Here is a 22,988-nt window from a genome sequence, read left to right as displayed (position 1 = left end):
GATGATTGCATTACCAGGAGTGACAGTATCTGCTGTGAAAGGGCACCCCAGTGAATTCAGAAAGTTTCATCAACAAGAAACAGAATCTGGACAGACTCATCACAGTTTCAGGTGGGGTTTATTTTCAGTAATTGTAACAGATTTCCACAAAGCTTACTGTTGTCAGTAAATTACATAGTACACGCTTGAACCTTCTTCTATTCAGCAGCCACGTATCTCGTGGAGGAACTGTTCTTTTACTGATAAGGCACAAAATATCATCTCAAAAGGAAACACAGATTTCTAAGGCCTGACATACCTGCTAGGACCCGTTCTTGGAAGCATTTCTCACCCTCTGAACCTCGTTTCAGCCAGGTCAAGCAGAAGCAGCAGCCACATAAGACTCAGCCCAGATGTATGGGCACTGCTCTGCAGCATTAACTACACCAGAGTCATTCCAGTGTTCATGAATATACATTCTCTATACAAAAAAAAATGATAATTTAACCAGTATTTTCATGAAATGATCACAGTTTGTGTCTGCAGCAAGAGAAACCCTGTGAGATCTTCCCTTGGAGAGCATCCTTTGATAGAAGGCAGCTAAGTGAGAGCTGTGCTCATTTGATCAACCTCGATATTTCCTCCTTCAGGCAAGGCTCTGCTGATGCATTCACCTACATACCCAAACACTCAGTGTCTGACTGAACACAGCTGCCATCAGGGGGATTCTGCAGTGGTACAGCACATTGCCTTCCCGCTCATCACTGGTGTGTGCAACGTGCCAGCAGCTTCCTTAGCCCCAGCCTTTGGTGGGTTGTTAACACCTTCTGCTCGCTGAGACTTCTCCATCCAATCCAGCAGGATGTCCAGCTCACCCAGGGATTTCATTGCTGCAGATGTGACATTTAGCTGCAAGGATATAAAGGATCAAGTTGTAAGCAAAGGTGAGTACAGCCCATTGTAAGGAGAATCTGGATTGAATTACCAATTACAAGCCTTAACCACCAACTTACCCCTTCATAATTTGCAAGTATTTGCTTAAATTTCTCAGTGGATTCCTCTCCACACATGCATTTGTTTTGCTCGTGCTAGAAAGATAACAGAGAATTAATTGATTTGAGGGGCTAATTGCAAACAAATAGGAGATAAGCTGGAAATTACAGCCTGACGCCTTGTTAAACCGTGGAAAAGGTCCTTAAATCAGACTTCAGCAAAGAGCAGCGTTTCCTTCAGCAGGCAGAGGGACAGGATAAATATTGTTCTTGAGAACTAACGTGGGAGTTTCCTGATGAGTGGGCAAGTATAAAAACTTCCCCGCGAGCAGATGCACTCCTCACACCATGCTGCTTTGTATCCTTGTTAAAACCACCTTTATAAATAGGCTGCATCTTTAGGTTTATTTATACACCAAGTACCAGGAGAAGGAACTAAACTGATGCAATACCCAAGACTTACACACTGCCTGAGCGTCCTCTTCATGCTGAGGAAGGAGTTGGCTATGCTGCTGATCTTTCGGTTGATGTAGGAGTCCTCGGTCTTGCAGTGCTTGAAGACTTTGTCCACGTAGAAGTTGAAGAGGTGACGGGTGATGCAGCACCTATCTGAAGACTTAAGGAATAAAATCCATTTATAAAAGGTCTTCCAAAGCGCTAGACACAGATAATGACCAACTTTTCTGTCCTCATCTCATCTCTAACATCAAGCACGGCAGCTGAGCACAGGGCTGTTTTGATTCAGATAAAGCTTTTCTCAGTGGTGCTTGATGCAAACCGAATATATACATAGGGAATTATTTTAGGCTGTTTCTCCAGGAGTTCCATCCTCAGCAAGTCTCATTGAGTCAACAAAATACATAGCTGATTTCCCTGCCCATGGCATGGGGTTGGAACTGGATGATCTCTAAGGTCCCTTCCAACCCAAACCATTCTTTATAGCTAGGTATTAGAGCCTGAGACCCGAAGCAGTAGCCCATGTCTAGAACTTTAGAGTGTAATAGAGCTGAACAATACTTAGTCATAATATATTTCACCTCCCAAGATCATGTTCACCCACTTTTGGCTTCTATAATAGCTTTCCACCCAAAACCTGATTCACTCTGCTATGCTTCTGCTGATCGAGGCAGTGGGGAGTGCAGGGAAGGCTTCTGTAATTGGAGCACCACATGCAACAACAAGAAAATCTCTGCCCACCATTCCTGGAAAGACAGTCAGGGTGAAAGCCCCGGAGCAGGAACTGGCAGTGGGACACCCACCTCCTTTTGCATATGTGATCCACATCACTTTATCCTCCCTGATCTGCCTGGTGTCTGTGCTTCATAGGAACTTAGAAGTAGTCACGGTGTTGAATAACTTCCCCAGAAGCCCTGAGCTTCACCTCATCACCGGTGTCAGGATGCTATCTGGCCAATGTCATCCAGAGAAGAACTGGAGGCATGATAAGGACACCTACCTTAACCTTGTGCAGAGAGTGCGGGTGGGACAAAATGCTCAGGGTCCTGATGGGGTCTCTGGCTTGCTGCATGGGACAACACAGAGATGGTGATGGACATGCCGGCTCCAGAGGGGCTTCAGGAGCCACCAACTGAAGAGCTTCCCCACCTCTATGAGAGTGTGGAGCATTACTTACAATGTTGGTCTTAATTGCAGTGAAGCCAAGCCTGATCTCAGTCATGCTCATTGAAACCCTGCAGTGTCCAAAGTGGAAGATTCTGTTCCCAGCTGTCGGCATCAGATTCAACCAGCACAAGATGAAGAAGAGGCAGAGGAACAAGTGGGATCCCTTCATGCTGCTGCAGGATGCCAGCACAGACCTGCTCAAGGAAGACAATATTGCCTCGTTATCTTCCCTAAATAACACAATTGGGATGCTTGTGAAAATGCACATATTTTATATAGCACTTGTACATGCACACACGTATTAAACCCCCCCACACTGACTGGTGTATCCTACCCACTTCTTTTTTATTCCCCATGTGCAAGAGGGAAAATCAACCAAACCCAAATATTAAACAGAAGATCTCAAAAGAAGAAAAAAGCAGTTAAATATTGCATGTAAATAGACATTGAAAGAAAATTAATCATAAAACACAGATAAATTACACTACTGCAGCAGGAGGTAACTGCAACCCAGAGCAGCAGATCCCAAAGTCTGATCCCAAAAGAAAATGCTTCCCCTTAGAAATACCTTATTTCAAACGAAAGTTGTTAGCACTGAAAATGAAGGTTATCAATGGAAACCAAAACCCTTTTAGAGGCACATTATAGGAATACAAGGGAATATGTATAAGCACATAGAGTGTTTTTACCCGGTTCTATGATGTAGGCTCACCCGTCTCGCTGGATTCTGACCTGAAGATCTCCGAAGAACGCGGTTTTATCCAGGTATCAGGAGGAAACAGCTCTTGGATTGACTTCTGGAATTTTCCTTGCTTTTCCCAGCATGTATTTCCCTTTGTGAGTTACCGAATTAATGAGCTAGCGAAAGGGACCAGCTCCCTCACCCACAGGTGCTTCCCTCACCCACGGAGGCGGGAAGTCTTGGCATTGTCGTGTCATCTTCCGTTTGGGAAGAAGGACTCAGCCAGAAGGAGGGACCATCATGGGGGTTACATTCCCAAAAAGCCAAGCTTGGGTCCTGCCCCCAGCGTAAACCCCATTGCCAAACCCCTCCTGGAAAGGAGCCATTCCCAGCTCATCACACAGTCGTTGGGATGCAGGAAACTGAGCAGCAACACCCACCCGCCCCACCACCCCAGGGATGCCAGCGGTCCAAACAGCCCAGGGCTCCTGGCAATAGGACGCATGGTGCACTAGTAAAAGTAGCATGATTCAGAAAGCTGGCAAGACCTTTCTCCATCACTGTTCTGGCACATGGGGCCTTCACCTGCCAGGTACAGGGAGCCCGCCCTCAGGCTTGCTCCTCGGGTGGATGGATGCTCATCTCCATCACCATGTCCCTGGTATTTGGAGACTGGAGACATGAGAGGCAGGGCTTTGGGGTGACACAGCCAGAAGTCTCTCGGTTTTCAGGACCACAGGTCATCATGATGCACAGTCCGAAGTTACCACCCTGCAGAAGGACAGAAACCTCACTCAAACCTTTGAGCATCCACCAGCCCAGGAGCAGCAGCAACGTTTTACCCACCAGCAAAGGCTTCGACTGCAAAGCCTCTGATTACCCTGCCGCAAGCATTACCTGCTGAGCAGAACTGATGTAGACAAGGCCCTTGAGCAGACCAGGCATGTTCTCGTATCAACATTTCAGATCCATACTGTCCCCAGGGATCCAGGTCTGCCAGCTGAGGCATGTTGTCACATGAACGTGGCACTCATGGAGCAAAACCCAGGCTGGTTCACCGTGCCGTTGGCTCTGAGGCCAGTTTGGTTGTTTCTGGTGATAGCAAAGATCAACATCCAAACAAGAATGAGCAGTGTCAAAGTTTCTTCAACTACCTGTAAACAGGAGGGGAGGTTAGATGGACTTAGAGGGCATGGAGATGGCAGAACACCTCTCTCTGAGTGAGAGCAGCAGCCTGAGCATGTGGCTGTTGCAATGCAAGTGTATGCTATGTGCCACTGCCTGTGGGCCAGGGCTGTTCTGTAAAGATTTGCTGAGTGAGTAATTTATTGATAACCAAGCTCAATGCTGAGCATATATCCGTCACCAGGGGACGAGCAAGCAAATAGATTTTATGCCCAGGCGAGTCATAGGATTGCATATAGTATTGGTGAAACTGCCCCAAATGCAGCAACCATGCTTCCCTCACCCTTGTGCCTTCACGCTGTCAAAGAGCCAAAAGGCAGGTCCAAATCTGCATTTGCCCATGCTGAGGTGTTGGAGGGATTCTCAGCAGCGCAAGGCTGGCAATCTCTGCCTTCCTCCCCCAATCCCCAGCTGCTGCCTGGAATTGCGGCAAAAGTTGCCCTTGGAGCAGAGGAAGCGGCACCGCAGCGTTCCCAAGTTCCCGGTGCACACCCAGCCTTGGTGGGGAAAGCAGGGAAGAGGCAATGAGTTCTTACTTCATTATGTAAATCGTAGATGACAAGAAGGGATTTCTTCTCTTTTAGGGTTTTTTCCTGTTGGTAACTGAGCTGCCTCTCAGGTCAGCCAAATGTCAGCAGGCAACAGCCATGGGGTAAAATCTGCCAGGCTGGTGGAGGAAAGATGCTGGGGGGATACAGAAATGGGACTGAAATGTCACATTAGCAGGGACCAGAGCCTTGCTCTGTTATAGACCTCTGCACGGTCCTGGGTGGGCACCTCTTGGCCTCTCCATCCTGCCACTGACCATTTGCAAAGCAGAGGCTACAGCATGAGCCATGCTGCAAGGACAAGGAGGAGAAGAACCACAACAGCACAGGGGAAAACCATCCAGGTAGGTTTCAGTTGGGGGTTTAAGTGTATGGACAATGATGGAAGTTGATTACTCCAGGTGCTGGACCCGTGGCAGGTCCAGAGCCCCCACTTTGTGGAGCAGATGGGATGGCATCAGCAGGGATCTCGGCATGCATTGGACCAAGTCCCGGTGGAAGCAAATCATTCACGCTTGGCTTTCCCAACAGCCTGCCTAAGGGAGGCTTTCATCTACCTGCCATGGAAATAGAGTCAATAAAACAACAAGTTGTTCCTCGTGTGTGCTGGGAAGGAAGAGGAAAAGGAGAAATAGGGATTTCTGAACCACGGCAGCGTGATGATGCAGATGAGCTCAGACAGTGAAATGGGAACTGACTCCCTGGGGTACTCTCAGCATAATTAAGCCTTTTGGGTACTGCAGGGTAGGGAGTGAGCAAGGAAGTGGTCCTCTCCCTGGGAAACCTTCCAGCCGATGGGAGAGCGCTCCTCCTTTGGGATTAAGTAAGATTGGGATTAAGAGTAGTTAAGCCCCGAATAACAAGCAAAGGCAGCACAGAGGGTTGCTAGCCAGCTGCCACCATGCTAGGGAATTCAGAACAAACCCCGTTTATCATTAGCTTGACTGAGAAATCATTTGGACAAAGCCCATGGACTCACATCTGCAGTGATACAACTCCAAAAGGCACAAGAGGGGTTAGCAGTTCCATGGGGCCAAAGGGAATGTCACCGGTGCGCCCTGGAAAACCACACTTGGAGCTGCCTCTTGGACTGCTCCAGCTCTTGGCAGCTCTGGCTGCTGCCAGGAGCAATGCTCGGGATCCTGCCAAGGATCGCATCATCCCACTGTGCAGCGCTGCTGGGTAGCAGCAATGCCTCAGCACAGCAGGAAGCACCAGGCCATGGGCTTGCTGAAGTGACTGACAAAGCAGGAGCTCCTGAGGAGCCCATGGCAGGAGATGAGGCACTCGCAGACAGCCGGTTACACCAGGGCAACTCAGCAGCTGCCCCCAGCCCTGCTCCAGCTGCATGGGTTCACTTCCCATGCGTTTCTGCAGCACTGCTCAGCATCACCGGGTGCTGACCTGACCTTCTTCATTTCGAATAGCCAAAAGCTTTCAGTTTATCCTAAAAATAATCCTTAAAAATAGGATATAACCAAGCTGTTGTGATGCGAAGGACCCAGGCTGTCAAGGACTGACCACAGGCACACATTAACGCTGGGTTTCCAGTAAAGTGTTTCAGAGTGATAAGGTACCAGTTTCAATAAGCGCATTTCAATGTACTTTCCTTGCTACAAGAAGTTATGATAACGCTTTACAGACCATTCTTGGTTTGGCAGTCTTTATCACTACTCATCTTTCACAGCAGCATCTCAGATATGAAATGACAGAAGAGTGAATGTCAGAAATGCCTGCAGGAATCCCGATAAAGGAGAAAATGAGACTTCATAACAAAGTCCAGCAACAACACCTGAGCTCAGGAACTCTTCCTGCCATCCTTCAGGAGGAGATCTGCTAAAACAACCAGCTCAGACACCTGAAACAAGAACGCTTGTAGGATTTTACATCTCTCCTGGTAATCCCGCGGTTCATCAAAACCCCCGCCAAAGGACTATAACACAGTTTGCACAAGCAGAAGAAAAACCTCCTTGGGTTTATGCTTGGAGCATTGTGTGCAGTTCTGGTGTCCTCAACATCAAAAGGACATGGAATGGCTGGAACAAGTCCAGAGGAGGCCACGAGGATGATCAGGGACTGGAGCACCTCCTGTATGAAGACAGGCTGAGGAAGTTGGGGCTGTTCAGCCTGGAGAAGAGAAGCTGTGTGGGGACCTCATAGCAGCTTCCAGTACCTGAAGGGGGCCTATAGGGATGCTGGGGAGGGACTCTTCATCAGGGACTGTACTGACAGGACAAGGGGTAATGGGTTAAAACTGAAACAAGGGAAGTTTAGATTGGATCTAAGGAGGAAATTCTTTCCTGTTAGGGTGGTGAGGCACTGGAATGGGTTGCCCAGGGAGGTTGTGAGTGCTCCATCCCTGGCAGTGTTCAAGGCCAGCTTGGATGAAGCCTTGTGTGGGATGGTTTAGTGTGAGGTGTCCCTGCCCATGGCAGGGGGGTTGGAACTGGGTGATCTTAAGGTCCTTTCCAACCCTAACTATTCTATGATGATTCTATGCACTAGAGCCATTTCCTGTATACTTGCAGTGGTGTGAATTGGCAGGCAGCCCTACCCTAATCATAGCTGGGTGCTCTGATTGACTGCAGCAGTGGTGCTCATCCTCAGCCCCTTCAAAGTCAGAGGTTAATTGTCAAGCAACCACCTGGCCCTCCAATCCAGCGCCCATTTGAGATCCCATTTGAACAAGTGATAACATGGCATGGTGCTCTTGAACCCCAGGGATTCACACCAGCACCCAGATGGATGTCACCCATTGTCACTCTTTCTGCGCTGACAAGCAAAGCCTCCCGAAGCCTGACTGCTCTTCCCTGCCTTCATTAGCACAGTTCATTATTGACAGAAACCAGGAGCTGGATAAACTGAAAGCTTTTGGCTATTTGAAATGAATAAAGCCAGGTCAGCACCGGATGATGCTGAGCAGCACTGCAGGAACACATGGGAAGTGAATCCATGATGCTGGAGCAGGACTGGGAGCAGCGGCTGAGTTTCCCTGGTGGAACCATAGGTAGTGAGCAGGCTCCCCAGCCCTGCACTCCCTTGGCCCCAGCTCTTTGCATTTTGCCTGCAGCGCTGCTGACAAAAGTGAGAAAAAAGAATTGTTTTTCTCGGTAAACTCAACAAATGACTCAGAGAAGTCGGCGCAGTTATCGCCCGATCGGTGCGGTACATCGTGTGCCCGCTCCTCAGGCACGTTTCTAACCATAACCACTTGAACAGCTCTGAAAGTCAGACTCTCAACGCTGCCTTTTAGGGAGCAAAGCACCAGCCCAGCTTAAGGAAATGCAGCTTTTATTCATCCCAGCTCGAGAGATGCCCGAAACTTCTGTTTTCCAGGATCTCTTCCCGAGGGGCTCGTGGTGCATGGGGCTCTTAGCAGCTTTAGGACACCCCCTTGCAGGCAGAGAGCTCCTTTTCCAGGGCTGAGGGAGAAAGTCCCCCTTCCTGATGTAGGGCATTACCCATGACTGGCGCTCCTGGGCTGATTCTGCCATCCCCTGTTACCTACAGCCCATCCCAGCATGTCCCCAGGTGCATGTCTCACCAGAAAGGGGACAGGACAGAGCCACCCCCCCCCAGGGAGCATCACCCCATTGCAGTGGGTGGCCCCGGGCTCACCCCATCCTCACTGTGCATGTCCTAAGCCAGGTCCATGTCACAGAATATAACAGTCTCAGCCACCACCTTGCTGAGGCAGACGTGACACTCGTCTGTGTGACTCACCCAATGGCAGTGCTGCCAAGCCAGGATTTCACCCAAAGAGGGTAAAGAAACCTGTACAAAACATAGTGCTTTTGGGGTTTTTCCCCCCTCTAAGACTCACCTTTGTGGAAGGGGAAAAGCGTGGTGGAGGATCTCAGACACCAACACATCTGTTCTGCAGAAAACCATGCATTTAGTCACTGGAGTGGGGTTTGAAGGTTAGCTTCTTGCTTCCCTTGATCAAATGTGAGCTCATATTTTGGTTATCGTAAATGGCATCTTCCCCAAAGGGAAATGCATACTGCAGGTCTTTACAGTCTGATAACGCTGCTAAAGAGCAGCTCCTCATAGTGTTCCTTCAACTGTCCAGCCCTTGGGCTTCAGCACGTGTTCAGAAAGGGGCAAGTCCAGCTCAAACCCAGGAGCTCTGTGTGACGCCAGGGACCAGCCCAAAGGGGGCCAATGCATCACTGCTCAACTCAGGAACTGGCTGGAGAATCCAATTGCTCTTGGGAAGTTTTCACCCCCAAAACTGCCCAGGAGTTATCTGAAGGGTTTGGATTCCAACTGCTTGGGAGAGAAACCTGGAGAGGGGCTTGGGACAAGGGCCTGTAGGGACAGGCCAAAGGGAATGGCTTGAACCTGCCCAAGGGGAGACTGAGCTGAGCTCTTAGGCAGAAGCTCTTCCCTGTGAGGGTGCTGAGGCGCTGGCACAGGGTGCCCAGAGAAGCTGTGGCTGCCCCATCCCTGGCAGTGCTCAAGGCCAGGTTGGACACAGGGGCTTGGAGCAAGCTGCTCCAGTGGAAGGGGTCCCTGCCCAGGGCAGGGGTTGGAGCTGGAGAAGCTTTAAGGTCCCTTCCAACCCAACCCAGGCCGGGGTTCTCTGCGTTTCAAAGACTCAAATCTGCCGATGAGATTAAACACAGGCTTTAATGAATGAGGCTTTTTCAGTTCCCAGGAGGTTTCAGAAGCCTTTTTGATGTGGCCACCTGACATATTAGCAGCTGGGCTTCTCTGAGCAAATGTCATGCTGGAGGATAGAAAACACTGAAGCACAGCCCAGATGTGGGGCTGCCTGAGAAGCACCTTTGCTGGCCTGCAACGGGTGCTGGGGGACCAAGACTGCACGGAGAAACGAAACTCTCTTGAAAGGTCCTTCCGAGGGAGATGGCTGTGATTGGCGCACACAACAAGTGCTCCTAGCACATCGACAGCAACGTTCCGCTCCGAAGCCCCACAAGAACCCCTGCGCAACTGAGATTTGTTTCCTTGGCTTGCGTCTGATTTTTAGCCTTTTTCTCTCTTGCGTTTAACACCGTGCTCAGAATTCATGTTACCTGCCAATGTGATGCTTCACTCGTCCCTGAATGCCTGTGGACGTGGGGTTCTGCCGCTGATAGAGCAAGGTTGCACCTTGGGAAGTGGGCAACCTACGAGAGACCTGCGACAGAGAACCAAAGAGGAGGTAAAAATAGAGTTAGCTGGAATTGAAGCAAATAGCTTACTCCAAGGATAGCGATGTTCCATAGTGACGCTGGGGATCCCCATCTGAAGCCCATGGGTGCTCCCCTGACTCATAGAAGCTTGTACGGAGAGTTCTGGGGTGCTGCTCCCCACCAATGGGCTCTTCTTTGGAAAGGGCTTATTGATGGTTAGAAAACCAAACCTGAAGTTCTTTGAGCATCCAAATGAACAGTCGCAGAACGCGGAATCAGTTCACAGGCACTGGCTGCAGCACATAGAGGTGGAAAAGGAAGAACAGTCACACAGAACAGAGCAATAGCATGGGGACACTGGTCTGGGTTAGTCATCTGCACCCCAGGTAAGCAGAGCAAAGGCTTTAACATACACAACACACAGCAAGGTCCCTAATGGTCAGAGGGGCTGCTTCTTATGGGAATATCAAAGCACCCCCAATTCCTCCTCCAAAGCTTGAGACAGAGCTCTGCATGGTGGGGCTGTTTGGATAGTCACAGCGATGCCCAGGAGAGAGAAGCATCCATCCCATCCACCGTCAACAGCACCAACACCATGCCACCGGTAGCAGACCAGGGTCTGCTGAAGTGCACGGTCCTATCACCCAGCTCTCATGTTCCTCCCATCCTGATTTTTGGAAGAACTGGAAACACAGGGCATTTGTTAGAAACCTGGGCCTGGCCTGGGATCTGAGCAAGAGATTTGAACCCCTCAGCACCTGGGTTTGCCCATGGGGTGAAACATGCTGATGGTGCAGGCAATAAATGATGCCTAATAGAGGGGAAACTGAGTGCTCGCTGCTATCAGCTCAGGTTTTGGATGATCTGGGGAGCAAATGAATCACTCCGATAGCCAGTCAGAGCTGGCTTAGATTTAGCTTTCACCAAAACTGAAACTTACGCATCAGTACAGTAGCTGTGGATTCTGTACGCAACCCAGCTCCTGAACACAGGTTTCGGTTTTGCCTGGGTTAATGTTGCCCTGAGCACATCTTAGCTCAGGGCTTGAATCAGTCTCAATTTCACAGCCATGAGGGGCCGGACCTGCTTTCATCGGTGCTGGATGAATGAGAACCCATGTGGAGGCACCCAGAGGGCCCCAGCTCAAGGGTGAGGGTAAGGATAGGGAGGGTGAGGGCAGCAGAAAGGGCTCTTGCCCTCACAGCCACTCAGCTTCCCTATTTCCTACTCGGTTTGGTAATACATGTCCATGAACACATGGGGAGAACCAGCCTGACCACAGGAGATCCCCATTCCCCCACAGCCCAGGCAGCTGGAGGACACACACTGAAGTGTCCATGGGAAGGGGTTGGAACTGGGTGAGCTTTAAGGTCCCTTCAACCCAACCCATTCTAGGATTCACGATTCATTCCATGAGCGTAGCTCTTACATTTGACTTCATATTTTCAGCAGCCCCTTGGTGCCAGCCCCTTCGAGGAGCAGGCACTGAAATGCCCATCCCTCCCTTCCCGAAAGGCAGGAGACAGCCAGCAGAGGAAGTTTGCTTCAGCTCTTGTTTTCTTCTTCTGTTTTTAACACCATTTGCAGTGAGAGGGGGTTTCCACCATTCACATTTATCTTCCACTTCCTAGTTACAGCCCTCAAAACCTCCATGGAAGGCAACAAAGAATAAACGGGACAAAAGTGCCCGATGCCATTGCTGAATCTTCCTCAGGTTCCCATGAAAAGAGGAATCCGAGGCAAATTGCTGGGCAAGCACAATGAGGCCAGCACTGAGCAGACATGGAGCAGACCCCCTGGAGGGGATAAGGTCGTACCCCTGGGAGCAGCTTGATTTCAGCAATAGCTTTTCAATCGGTTGAACTTTGCTGCTTTCATAACTCAAGTTCATGATTATTCTGGGTCTCGGTACTTCAGATGCTTTCCAGGAGAAAGAGCCGGGTTGTATCACCCCCTCTCTGTGAAATAAGAGAAAACAGAAGGGGGGTCTGAGCACAGGGAGGTACAAAGTTGGGGACAAACCCCTCTGACACTGCTGGAAAGCACATCTGATGGCATCTCTGCTTACAGGAGGTCAATCTCAGATCATTCTTCCTCCCCCCCGCTCCATGGCACAAGTGGCTGTGCTGAGGCTGTTCATTAGAAAGTCCTCAAAATAAGCAAATTCCATGGGGGGGAAAAAAAAAAAAAAAAAGAAAAAATAGACTTTCTAGCAATTCAGTTTTCTTGCAGGTTTTCTCTGGAAGGGCAGTGTCAGCAGCTGGCTGCTCTGGGAATCTGCATCATGAAACTTGTTCCCTTTGCCCAGGGCTCGTGAGAGGAGCCTCCAAAGTGTTCCAGTTGACTAGAGCCATCGGTATATGTTCTCTGGTTGAGTAACACACTGCTCGGAGCCTGGGCTTCATCCTGGACAGAATGGCTCACAGGGGAGTCCCAGGGGCCACAGTGTTTTCACACCAATGATTTCGGAGCAGAAAGCCACAGTGGGGGCATGTGGGAAACCCCCCGGCGGCACCAGGGATGCTGCAGCATCCCTCAGGGCACCACGTGCCATCACGTGTGGCATCGCCAGCCACGGCACGTGCTTCATTGCGTGGGGTGGAGTGGAAAAGAAAGCCCAGGATTTCCCAACCCCTCAGCACCATGTGAAAAACCACCCCAAAACTCCACCACGGAGTGAGCCAGCCTGTGCTTGGCTTTGTGGACAAGGAGTGAAATTGCCTCTGTAAGGCACCCTGACGGTCGCATTACGCTTCTGAGCGGCTGGTTTGCACTATCTGATTTCTCAAACCGTGATAACCACTTTCTGTCTTATGACCATCCATAGTTATAAACAACTTGTATTTCTATTATTGGTCAGAGAGTTGGTGCTAAATCATGACAAAGACAATATTCTCCAGGAGATCCACACAAGCCACTAATACCAAAACTAGAAACTCATCAGAACAGCACTTGTGAAATGATCTGTTCTAAAGATCAAGGCAATTCTGTTGCTCACAATGCTCAAAAGAAAAGGCAGTGCAAGAGGCATTTGGGTAGGTCAAAATGGACCATTATATTCAGGGGGGGGTTGCATACTTTTACCTTCTTTAACTTACCTGCAAACAAATTCAGCTGAGAAAGCTTCATTAGAATCCAGGAATCACATCATCATTTAGGCTGGAAAAGACCTTTAAAGTCATCAAGCCCAACCAGCTGCCAAGTCCACCACTAAACCATATCCTTAGGCACCACATCTACATGTCTTTTCAATACTTCTAGGTGTGGTGACTCCAGCACTTCCCCAGGCAGCCTATTCCAGTCCTTGAAAAGCCTTTCCATGAAGAAATTGTTCCTAATAGCCAGTCTAAACTTTCCCTATCACAACTGGAGGCCATTTCCTCTTGTCCTGTCATTTGTTACCTGGGAGAAGAGACTGATCCCCATCTCTCTACAGCCTCCTTCCAGGTAGCTATAGAGAGCAATAAGGCATGCAATTAAAAGAGTGCAAATACTCCTCAGTTAAATTCATCACCCAAACACATGGGAGGGAGTCTTCATTACTCGACACTTTCAGGTGACAATTCCAGCTTCATTTAGATTAAATGGAAGTCTTGGACCTGCTAAAAACTTACACAAGGCTCCCTCTGAGTCATATTAGAAGTCACAGTAGAGATCACCACAGCATCTTCTATACATGATTAATAACCTCTTTCTGGACACTTAGATGTTACAAGGCACATCAATGACATGGGTTAAATTTCCAAAGGGTAACTTGGGATTTACCTGTTGGGGCTGATGATGAGTCACATTGTAAGTCTTGGCAAGGGTGCTAGAAAGCAGCTTTCCAGAAGTGAGAAATCCAGCGTCATGCCTTGCCAGCAAAAAGCAGCAGTCCAATGTATGTTTTGCCCATCAGGAACTGTTAGTCATCAGCAACGGGGCTGCCGAGAGGGCAAATGCCGTTGCTTCAAAACTGCTCTTCACACAAAGCGAATTAAAAGCCGCCACATCCCTGCCTCCCCAAAGCGTCACTGTTTGCAGAGGGATGAGAAATGGGGAATTTCTGGAAAGGAAAGGAAGAAACACACCATTATAGCTATATCTAGAATAGTGCATAAAATACACAATGTTCCTTTGTCTGAAAGCAATGACAGAGACCAAGAAGAGGAAGAAAATGTACAAACTTGCCCACATGTTGCTCATCAACGTAAGAGACAGCCCTGGAGGCATTCAAGGCCAGGCTGGATGGGTTTCTGGGCAACCTGATCTAGTTGATGATCTTCCTGCTTATTAGAGGGTTGAAACAGATGACATTTGAAGGTTCCTTCCAACCCAAACTCTTCTATGATTCTAAGAAAGCTACACACACAGGCAGCCCCGTTAGCACAAAGGCTGAGATGCCACCTTGCTCCAGAGGACAGGACCCTTGCAGAGCCCAAGCCCAGCTAGCGCAGGCTGCGCAGGACCACATCCAGGACAAAGCTTTCCACACGGCATGCTGTGGGGAAAAAGCACTTGCCCGAATGCCTCTATTTTACTGCAGAAATGCAATTCTGCTTGTCCTGAGGAGTATTTCTTGAGAACCACACCACTCATTGAAGTCCGTGGGAGGTGGGGTAAAAGTGCATGAATGGCTTTTGAGTAGCACACTTTCCTTCCTGAAATGATCTGCTTGGCAAACATGAAAGCTGTTTCCTAAAGGGCTCAGCAATACACCCACATCCCCCGGACACTCTTTAGGAAAAGGTGCTTTATTCATTCATGCAACCGCTTCGTAACGCTGCGGAGTCAATGCATTTCCACAGCAGTAAGCACGAGTGAGTCAGAGCGAAACTGCACCGTCAAGATCTCTGACATGGCAAAGGAAACCCAGGTAAACACAGCAGAGTATCGGCCCTGCGCAGGCCAGAGTTTCCTTTGTGGAATGGACACATCTGGCTTACGCTCGTAACCAAAACCAAACCCAAAGCAGGTTCCAAAACAGGGAGGAGGGAATTGCACAAGGGTGAGAACAGCTCTGCACGCTCCGGGTGGCAAACTGAAATGACTTCATGGAGACCCGCAGGTTGCTCAAAATAGGAGAGGTTTGGAAATGAGAGCTCAGCTCCTGGGCAGGAAGGGAGGAAGGGCTCCGGGTGCTGTGCAATGGCTGCACCGGCTCCTGCAGACGAGATTCCCGTGTGGCCAAAGACCCTTTGCTTGGATCCCACAAAGATCCCAGCACCTGAGCCTGTAGATGGGGCTGAGCATGACCCCTTTGCTGCAGGGGACCTGGGTTACAGAGATGTGCCTGGGGCTGCAGCCTTCACTGCAGGGAGCAGGTTTAGCTCCGGGCTATGGAGCTGGTTTAGCTCTTGGCTTTACTCCAGGCTGCAGCAGACCCACTGCAGGGCACTGCCTCCTGACAGCAGCTCACCCGCCGGCCTTCACACATCGGGTTTGATGAAACCTAAAGAGCCGGGGGGGTGGAACTGGGTGAGCTTCAAGGTCCCTTCAACCCAAACCATTCCATGAGCCAATGAGCGAAGCAAAGAATCTCCCAGGGTGGGAGGAGCAGGGAAAGGTGGGATTCTCCCAGTGGAAACAGGTTGAGTTTAAAATTAACCACTCTTGTCTGAGCCATCGACTGCTCCTGCTGTTCTCCTTTGTCATAGCTTCTGCTGGTGGCAGGGGGAGAAACTGCACTGCCGCATTTAGAGCAGGGGAAGAAAAATGGGTCACCAAATAAATGACACACGCTGTGATTCAGATGACGAAGTGTGCCTGCAGTGATTCACTGGGGGCAGGCGTCCCCTGCTCCTCTAGAAGGGGCAGCATCAACAACAAAAGAAAACAAATCAGAGCACAAAATCCCATGTTGTGTCCTCCTCAAGCCCGCGGATTACTAATGGTTCACTCCCTTTACTCATACTCATACGTACACACACCAGACATTCCTTTCTTCCTCCCCTAAAAATACAATCTAAATAAATCTAAATATATGGTAACAAACAGGACTTTGCATTTTCCAGCTACAAATTGATTGCAAATTGAACTCAAAGGAAGTTCAATGCAGGGAAGGTGATGAGAATTGAACTGATTTGTCCAAAGGAATGTACTTGAGGCAGGCTGGGAGGAATGTGCTATTTCAAAATAGCATGGGAGCTTCCAGAGAAAATCCTGATTTCAGAGAAGCCAAATTCATCTCCCCTTTCTCTTTCATGGATAAGAGATTGTCAGTGAAATCTTTATCACGAGGAAGCAGGGGGGAGGTGTACCGATACATACAAAGAGAGCAGGAAAGGGGGAAAGCGGAAGAGAGACGTCAGAAGAATTATCTTCAACTCCGAAATGGCAATTTTATCAGAGCTGGGACAATAAGTCCCAGTGAACACAGTACACCCCGTTTGTAGAGCCAGCACTGGGCTGCTTTGATAGGGTTTGGGTCTATTTCTAGGAAATGAAATAGGATTTCAAAGCAGAAACGTGAATATCCATGACCTGCTAATACACTTCAGCTCTGCACACCAATAGTGGCTCAAACCCTGCTCCAGGCAAGCAGCCATGCAACTCAAGGGACACGAGCAGCAGCACATCCCAGCCAGGCTGGGCTCTCCCACTGCATCCCAGCCCATCAGAGACCTAATCCCAGCAGGATTCAGACACAACACCAGCGGAAGTTTGGGAGCAAAGCCTTTGAGCCTGCTGAAGGCAGTGTGAACTCATCGACTTCAGCAGGTACATGCCTTAAGTGGGAAAAAACACATATTAAAACTTAAGATTTAAGTATATTATTATCTATTTTATATGTATGTAGATCTTATATGTATTTGCTGCATAGCATTAGAATGCCAAAAGAGGAGGCAGTGCATTGGTGCCGGTTCACTAAAAGCAATGCTGCTGATCTATGCATGGTGCTGGGGATCCTCAGTGCAGGCTTGATAGCGGCAGGTTTAAAACCAGAAACACTTTATCCCCTCCTAACAATAAGGCATTCACCTAAAAACAGTGTGAGAATGCAGCAACAGCCTCACACAGCGCCTCGTCCTCTCTGCATTATTTCTGAAGCTTTCCCCTTCAGCCACATTTAAATTTACAAGAAGCAAGCAATGACAAAAACAAAAAATGCAGAGTCTAAGCACAAAAAGATTTGATGGGGTGTGAGGAGAGGAGGGAGGTCAAGAGAACAGGAAACCCAAGATGACGGGAAACCCAAGTGACATTCGGTTTTAATGAATGACTTAAAACCCCAATATTGCTCGCCAGGAAATGGGGAGAGGAAATGGAGAGATGTTTTGAGAGTATAAATTAGGGGCTCCATCAAGGTGAAGGCTGCAGATCTGCTTCGTTTCCCCTCCTGGGAAATACAACCGAGAGCTGGACCAAGCTTCTCCTCTCGCACCATGCAGCCCTGCTCCTCAGCCCTGGCCTTGCTGCTCCTGGCTGCCTGCACCCTGCCTGCCAGCAGCTCCCCGGCTGAGCCCAGCTGCCTGCACTTCCCAGAGCTCCTGCCTGCAATGCTTAAGGAGCTGAGGATGAAGTTTGAGGAAATCAAGGATTACTTTGTGAGTACAACCCTGCAAGCCCCATCTCTTCCTTGCTCTGCTGTGTGCTTTGGGGTGAGGGGGAGAAGGGGGAAGACAGCGCTCTCCTCGCACCAGTTTGCTTGTGTGTTATGCGATGGGCTGACGGGGGTGAGCAGAAGTTGGGTTTCGTTGCTTGCTGAGAGACAACATGCAAAGGTTTTCTTCCTAGTTTTAGTTGCCATGAAGAATACCAAGAGATTTCATAACGAAGCTTTGCCAACTTCACTAGCCAGACTTCCCCCTAAATGTTGCAGACCGTATCAATAGGAAGGAAATAGTCCCTTCTTCAAGGCAACAAGGTCCAGCCTTGCTGGAGCGAATGCTAGATGCAAAGGGAAATCTTTTGCTGCAGACTTTACCTCTGAAAGAACCACAAAAGCCTGAACATGGTATTTTAAGCCTGGAGAAACACTACAATAACTAGCACTTGCTTTGGTGCCCATGAAAGGTGACTAACAGGAGCCTCAGGGTTGCTGAGAAAGCAACACAAGGTGTACTCAGAGCATCAGTGCTGATAGAGATGATTGGTCTCCTCATTGCTGCTGTCAGTGTGCTTTAGCAATAAAACAAGACAATTCTCCAGATTAAACCTCAAGGTAGTGCCATAGCCTGTATTTATCATCAAATGAGCACAGCCAAGACTTTAGATTTAAAGCTTGCTGCAAATCTTCCACGACATATTGGGAAGGAACATTTCTCACCTCTCAGGAAAGCTTGTAAGCGCCTTGGTGCTGCAGGTCGATGCTTTGGGTCTCTGGTCTTCTGCAGCTCTCTGGTCTTCCCGAGCTGATGGTGCACCACAAGAACAAGCACCCTCTGCAGATCCCTATTTCCCCATTGACTTAAGACCTAGAGATCACAAAACCCGGGGGGATCAAACCCTCCTGCCCTAGTGAGCAGCCAGGCTGGGGCAGATGCCTGGCTTCCGGGGGCTGCCATGACTTTGGAATCTATATAAAGAGCTGTTTGCAGCAGCAACACCCTCTTACCTCAACAGCCTCTGCAGCTGAGGAGGGTTTGCAGCACAGGCAGCAGCAGGAGGAGCCTCACACTAATGAAATCAGCAGCACTCATGTTTGTAAGGTCACTATCTCGCTCTCTAGACCTAGCAGTAATTGCACTGCAAGATTATTGGGAAGAAGTTCCTAACCATTCCATGGTTCTGTGATTATTGACCAAGGAACTGGTGCGCACCAGTACACCTGTAGCTGGTGTCACTGGGCTGCTTGCCCTTTGCTTCAGTGAGACCATAAAAGCAAAGCAAAATGATCACTTGGAAATGCAAAGTGAGAAATGGTGTTGACGTCTTGCCTAAGTAACTCCTGTTCCCATCGCATCCTTCTACAGCAATCAAAAGATGATGAACTTAGCATCCAGCTGCTCAGCTCTGAACTGCTGGATGATTTTAAGGTAAGAATGACAACTTTTATCTAAACCCCTTATCCTTCTCCATCCTTTGGCCAGTGTTTTGTAACAAAGGAGGCAGGTTGGAAACTGGGACATTTCCTAATGTCACACAAGGACAGTCCTCCAGCCATGCACCAACACGTGTGCCTGCAGCAGGGCTGACGTGTGGTTCATCACAGCTGCAGCGAGTGGTTCTAATGTGCTGCAAGTGCTCTGACAACACCCACATACCCCAGTGCTGGTGGCCAGCCCCAGTGCAGTTACCTCCTTCCATCCCAGGGGAGCTTCGGGTGCCAGTCGGTGTCAGAGATGATGCGGTTCTACACGGAGGAGGTCCTGCCCAGCGCCATGAGGACCAGCACGCACCACCAGCAGAGCATGGGTGACCTGGGCAACCTGCTGCTGAGCCTGAAGGCGACGATGAGGCGCTGCGTGAGTGGGGCTCAGCATCATAGGGGGGGATGAAAGCAATGGTCCAGAGAGGCTGGGCCAGTCCCTGACCAGCAGCAGGGTGGGGAGCGGGTGCTGGGTCTCTGCAGGAGCAAAAGAATGAGTGTTAGGATGGTGTGGAGGAGCAGGCAGATCCCTAGGGATGGGGTTTCTCCTAGCCCCTGGTCTCCAGCTTTCATCAGTTAAATAACTGTGATTAAGAGGCTCTAAGGGGAGGGGGGGTGGAGGGTCCATCCCTTACCTGGGTGCGGAGCATCATCAGTCTGCAGCAGTGCATCCTGAAACCGTGCCTGCTATGACTGTAGCCCCATCACATGCCACAGGCTGAGTCAGATGGGAACAACCCTGCCCAGGGGCAGAGAGCACTGCAGGGCTTAAAGCAAGCGGCTGGGATAAGGCTCAGGGTCCCTGGCTGGGTCACACTGGGCTCCTTTCATCAGTGCACGGTACAAAGCAGGCACGGTTACTGGCCTGAGAGCCCCATGGGGTAGGAGAAGGTGGAGACCAGTGGGGTGGCAGTGACGAGGGCAGGAGGAGGGGAGAGCCGGCGCTGCACGCCCGGGAAGGAAACAAGGAAACCCGTGTGGTTGAAGCCCTTGTTTTTGTCCCTTTGCAGCACAGATTCTTCACGTGCGAGAAGAGGAGCAAAACCATAAAGCACATCAAGGAGACGTTCAAGAAGGTGAGGTCCCCGCTCACGTGGCTACGCTGGGGTTGGGAGGAGCTGGTGTCGCAGGCGAGGGAACGGGTATATAGAATAAGCATCCAGTAATACAAACAGCTAAGGCAGGGAAACCCTGAGAGTGATGCTTGAAGAGCAGGTTGCCCTAAGGGGTTGGGCAGAGATGTCAGTGGAAGGAGACCGCGTCTCGCGATCGTACATCACTTCCAGCGTCACATCCAGACTTAGACTTGGCTTTCACCTGCAGATGGATGAGAACGGGGTCTACAAGGCTATGGGAGAGTTTGACATTTTCATCAACTACATCGAGGAGTACTTGATGATGAAGAGAAGGAAGTGAAAACGCCTGCGGGTCTGCATCTACCTCCCTGCTGGTTTGTCAGAAATCACTTTAGGCTGCACGAGCACGCGAGAGATTAAGTTAGTTTTTAGGGTGCAAGTAGAGAATTCCAGGTCACTCGCTCCCAGTTTAGTGTTTAAAAACTGAATTTACTATTTATTACTTCCAATACCTCAGTGTTTGTGTTTACAACGTCCTGTGGAGAAAGAGCTTGTGAAAATACTATTTATTGTTCACTATTCTAATGCTGGTTACAACCGTGCTATTTTATTCATTGCTTTAGAACACCCAATGCAATGTCCTTCTAGGGAGCAGATCATGAGCAGAGCTTGTAACGAGTGCAGGTCCCTTGATCAGCAGCAATTCCAGCTCTGAAACAGAACAAGTTTAATGTTAAGCGAATAAGCACTCTCCTCACATTCGATCCCTCTATTTATCTGTGCAGTCGGATGGGTTTATGCACAACCACGTCACTGGATCTGCTGTCGGAATTCAGGCACCGCAATATTCCAAATATGCAAAATTCCACAGCCTTGCACAGAGCAAAAGAACTGGAAATATAACCAAGGGCAGCTTTTAATCCTGGGCATGAAAAGCAAGGTGCAGGAGAAGGAGGACCTGCACATGATCCTGCCACAGCAAGAGCTCAGTTGACCCCTGCTCTACACTTCAGCCTATAGATTAGTCCAGATGAAAGAAAAAATACAGTAGTAAGAATGAAATGTTTGGTTCTAATAGAACTTGACTTAACCATTGCTAAGGCCTGACTTCCAGAGCTGCTGGGTCAGCCCCTCTGCACTTCCTAAAGGTTAATCTTAACTGTTTTCCAGTCTTTGATTGGGTTTTACTTGCTGGTTTGTTGTGGGTTTTTGCTTTTAGAAGGTAAAGGATATTTCATTAACCACCATTTTAAGGTGGCCTGTGTAATTTGTATTCAAATGCTTAAAGCTGCATGCAGCACCCGAGCTCATGTTGTTTCTAACCCCATGAATGAGGAGCTGCAGCAGCCAAGGGCTTCACGGGGGGTGGCTGAAGCAAGAGCAGCTTCAGTGCCCCCAAGAACACCTGATTTTAGGGCTCCCCTTCCCCAGTCTCCTGCATGCCCCCAATGAGAGCTACAGGACACTGAGCCAGGGGAAAACGCCTTAACCCAGAGGCATTTGCTTCTAATATTTAGAAGTATTAGGGCATCAGTGTGATGAAACACTGTCAGTTTGGTTGTTCACTTTGGAAGCTACCATTGAAGAGAGGCTATTTATACTGCATTTATACTGTTTGTACATTTATGGTGACAGAAGTGCATTCCTGCTGGCAGCCTGCCTCTGCAGGAGCTGGTTATCCCAGAGCAGGGGCAGCTCCAAGCAGGAATGCCGCTCTGTGGGTTGCTCCTTCTATTGGAAGCAATTAGATGGCATAGGAGCCAACTGTATAAACTTCATTTACCTTTGGGACCAGGACACATGAAGCTCCTGTTGAGCCGCCTCTGGAGTCATTTTTCCACCAAATACCTTGACTTTGTAGATTTAGGAGAAGCAAGGGCAGCCCTGGAGCTGCAGCAAGAGCATCAGCAGCTCCATTCCTGGGCGGTTCGTGCTGGGCCTCGGCCACGGCTTCTGTCACCGTGTGAACTTCTGCATATTTATCTGTATGAAAAGAAACCGTTTATTTTTGCTAATAAAGACCTCCTGATGAATGAAGCCTCTGTTCTGTTCACTGTGAGGGTGCTGAGGCGCTGGCACAGGGTGCCCAGAGAAGCTGTGGCTGCCCCATCCCTGGCAGTGCTCAAGGCCAGGTTGGACACAGGGGCTTGGAGCAAGCTGCTCCAGTGGAAGGGGTCCCTGCCCGGGGCAGGGGTTGGGACTGGATGAGCTTTAAGGTCCCTTCAACCCAAACAGGGCTGGGATTCCATGATAAATCAGCACTAGGGCACAGGTGCTGAGCTCAGCAGGCATAGATCCAGGTGAGGAGGACCACCAAGGATGCACTGAACCATAGAATGAACTAGGTTCGAAAAGACCTACGAGATCAAGTCCAATCCCTGCATTATGACCCCAGAAGTGAGAAGACTTGAGGTCCTCACATCGAAATGCAGATTTCTGGCAAAATACCTGCCAGGGATTTCTCACCGTAGGGAAACCTTGGCCCCAGGGTACTCCATGGGTCCCTTCAGCCTCCAACTCCAGCGAGTGTTTCAGCCATCGCCCTTTGCAGAGCAGCATTTACAGTTACACAGCTGGTTATGTGCCTGCATGTCGTCGATAATCACCCGTGCTTTAATCCCTGTACCCCCCCTTCCCTGCTTCACAGGGGATAGCTGTTAGTAATAAACCCAGAACTCAGCCACTGGACCCATTCCTAAGCTCCAGCTCACACCAACAGCCCAGGGCTACCTGGCCATGCTCTTGTTTCACTTTC

At 49.5% G+C, this 22,988-nt stretch overlaps 2 protein-coding genes across 17 annotated transcripts; one reads left to right on the top strand and one right to left on the bottom strand.

Annotated features, from left to right (window-relative positions):
* Positions 1 to 110: 110 nt before the first annotated feature.
* Positions 111 to 20,050, bottom strand: LOC136023799 (interleukin-20-like). Of its 15 annotated transcripts, none has more exons than XM_065698690.1 (12): positions 19,793 to 20,050; positions 19,366 to 19,634; positions 13,913 to 14,192; positions 13,246 to 13,306; positions 11,577 to 12,105; positions 10,049 to 10,152; positions 8,833 to 8,886; positions 4,174 to 4,430; positions 2,428 to 4,047; positions 1,435 to 1,587; positions 993 to 1,067; positions 111 to 888 (listed from the first exon to the last, which is right to left on the bottom strand). In XM_065698690.1, the coding sequence occupies exons 9-12, from the start codon at positions 2,860 to 2,862 to the stop codon at positions 697 to 699; spliced, it is 855 nt and encodes a 284-aa protein (XP_065554762.1). In that variant the 5' UTR covers positions 2,863 to 4,047; positions 4,174 to 4,430; positions 8,833 to 8,886; positions 10,049 to 10,152; positions 11,577 to 12,105; positions 13,246 to 13,306; positions 13,913 to 14,192; positions 19,366 to 19,634; positions 19,793 to 20,050; the 3' UTR covers positions 111 to 696. The 15 variants fall into 15 exon arrangements, with proteins under 15 accessions (XP_065554762.1, XP_065554759.1, XP_065554771.1 ...); XM_065698687.1 differs by lacking the exon at positions 13,246 to 13,306 and adding an exon at positions 4,998 to 5,145 and having other exon boundaries at positions 4,174 to 4,368; XM_065698699.1 differs by lacking the exon at positions 13,246 to 13,306 and having other exon boundaries at positions 2,428 to 2,788; positions 3,284 to 4,047.
* Positions 16,763 to 22,266, top strand: IL10 (interleukin 10). Of its 2 annotated transcripts, XM_065698702.1 has the most exons (6): positions 16,763 to 16,846; positions 17,518 to 17,673; positions 19,042 to 19,104; positions 19,381 to 19,533; positions 20,168 to 20,233; positions 20,481 to 22,266. In XM_065698702.1, the coding sequence occupies exons 2-6, from the start codon at positions 17,626 to 17,628 to the stop codon at positions 20,571 to 20,573; spliced, it is 423 nt and encodes a 140-aa protein (XP_065554774.1). In that variant the 5' UTR covers positions 16,763 to 16,846; positions 17,518 to 17,625; the 3' UTR covers positions 20,574 to 22,266. The 2 variants fall into 2 exon arrangements, with proteins under 2 accessions (XP_065554774.1, XP_065554773.1); XM_065698701.1 differs by lacking the exon at positions 16,763 to 16,846 and having other exon boundaries at positions 17,457 to 17,673.
* Positions 22,267 to 22,988: the final 722 nt, after the last annotated feature.

This window comes from Lathamus discolor, chromosome 19 (assembly GCF_037157495.1).
Source record: "Lathamus discolor isolate bLatDis1 chromosome 19, bLatDis1.hap1, whole genome shotgun sequence".
Classification (NCBI taxonomy): domain Eukaryota; kingdom Metazoa; phylum Chordata; class Aves; order Psittaciformes; family Psittacidae; genus Lathamus; species Lathamus discolor.
This window is presented reverse-complemented; position numbering and strand designations above follow the sequence as displayed.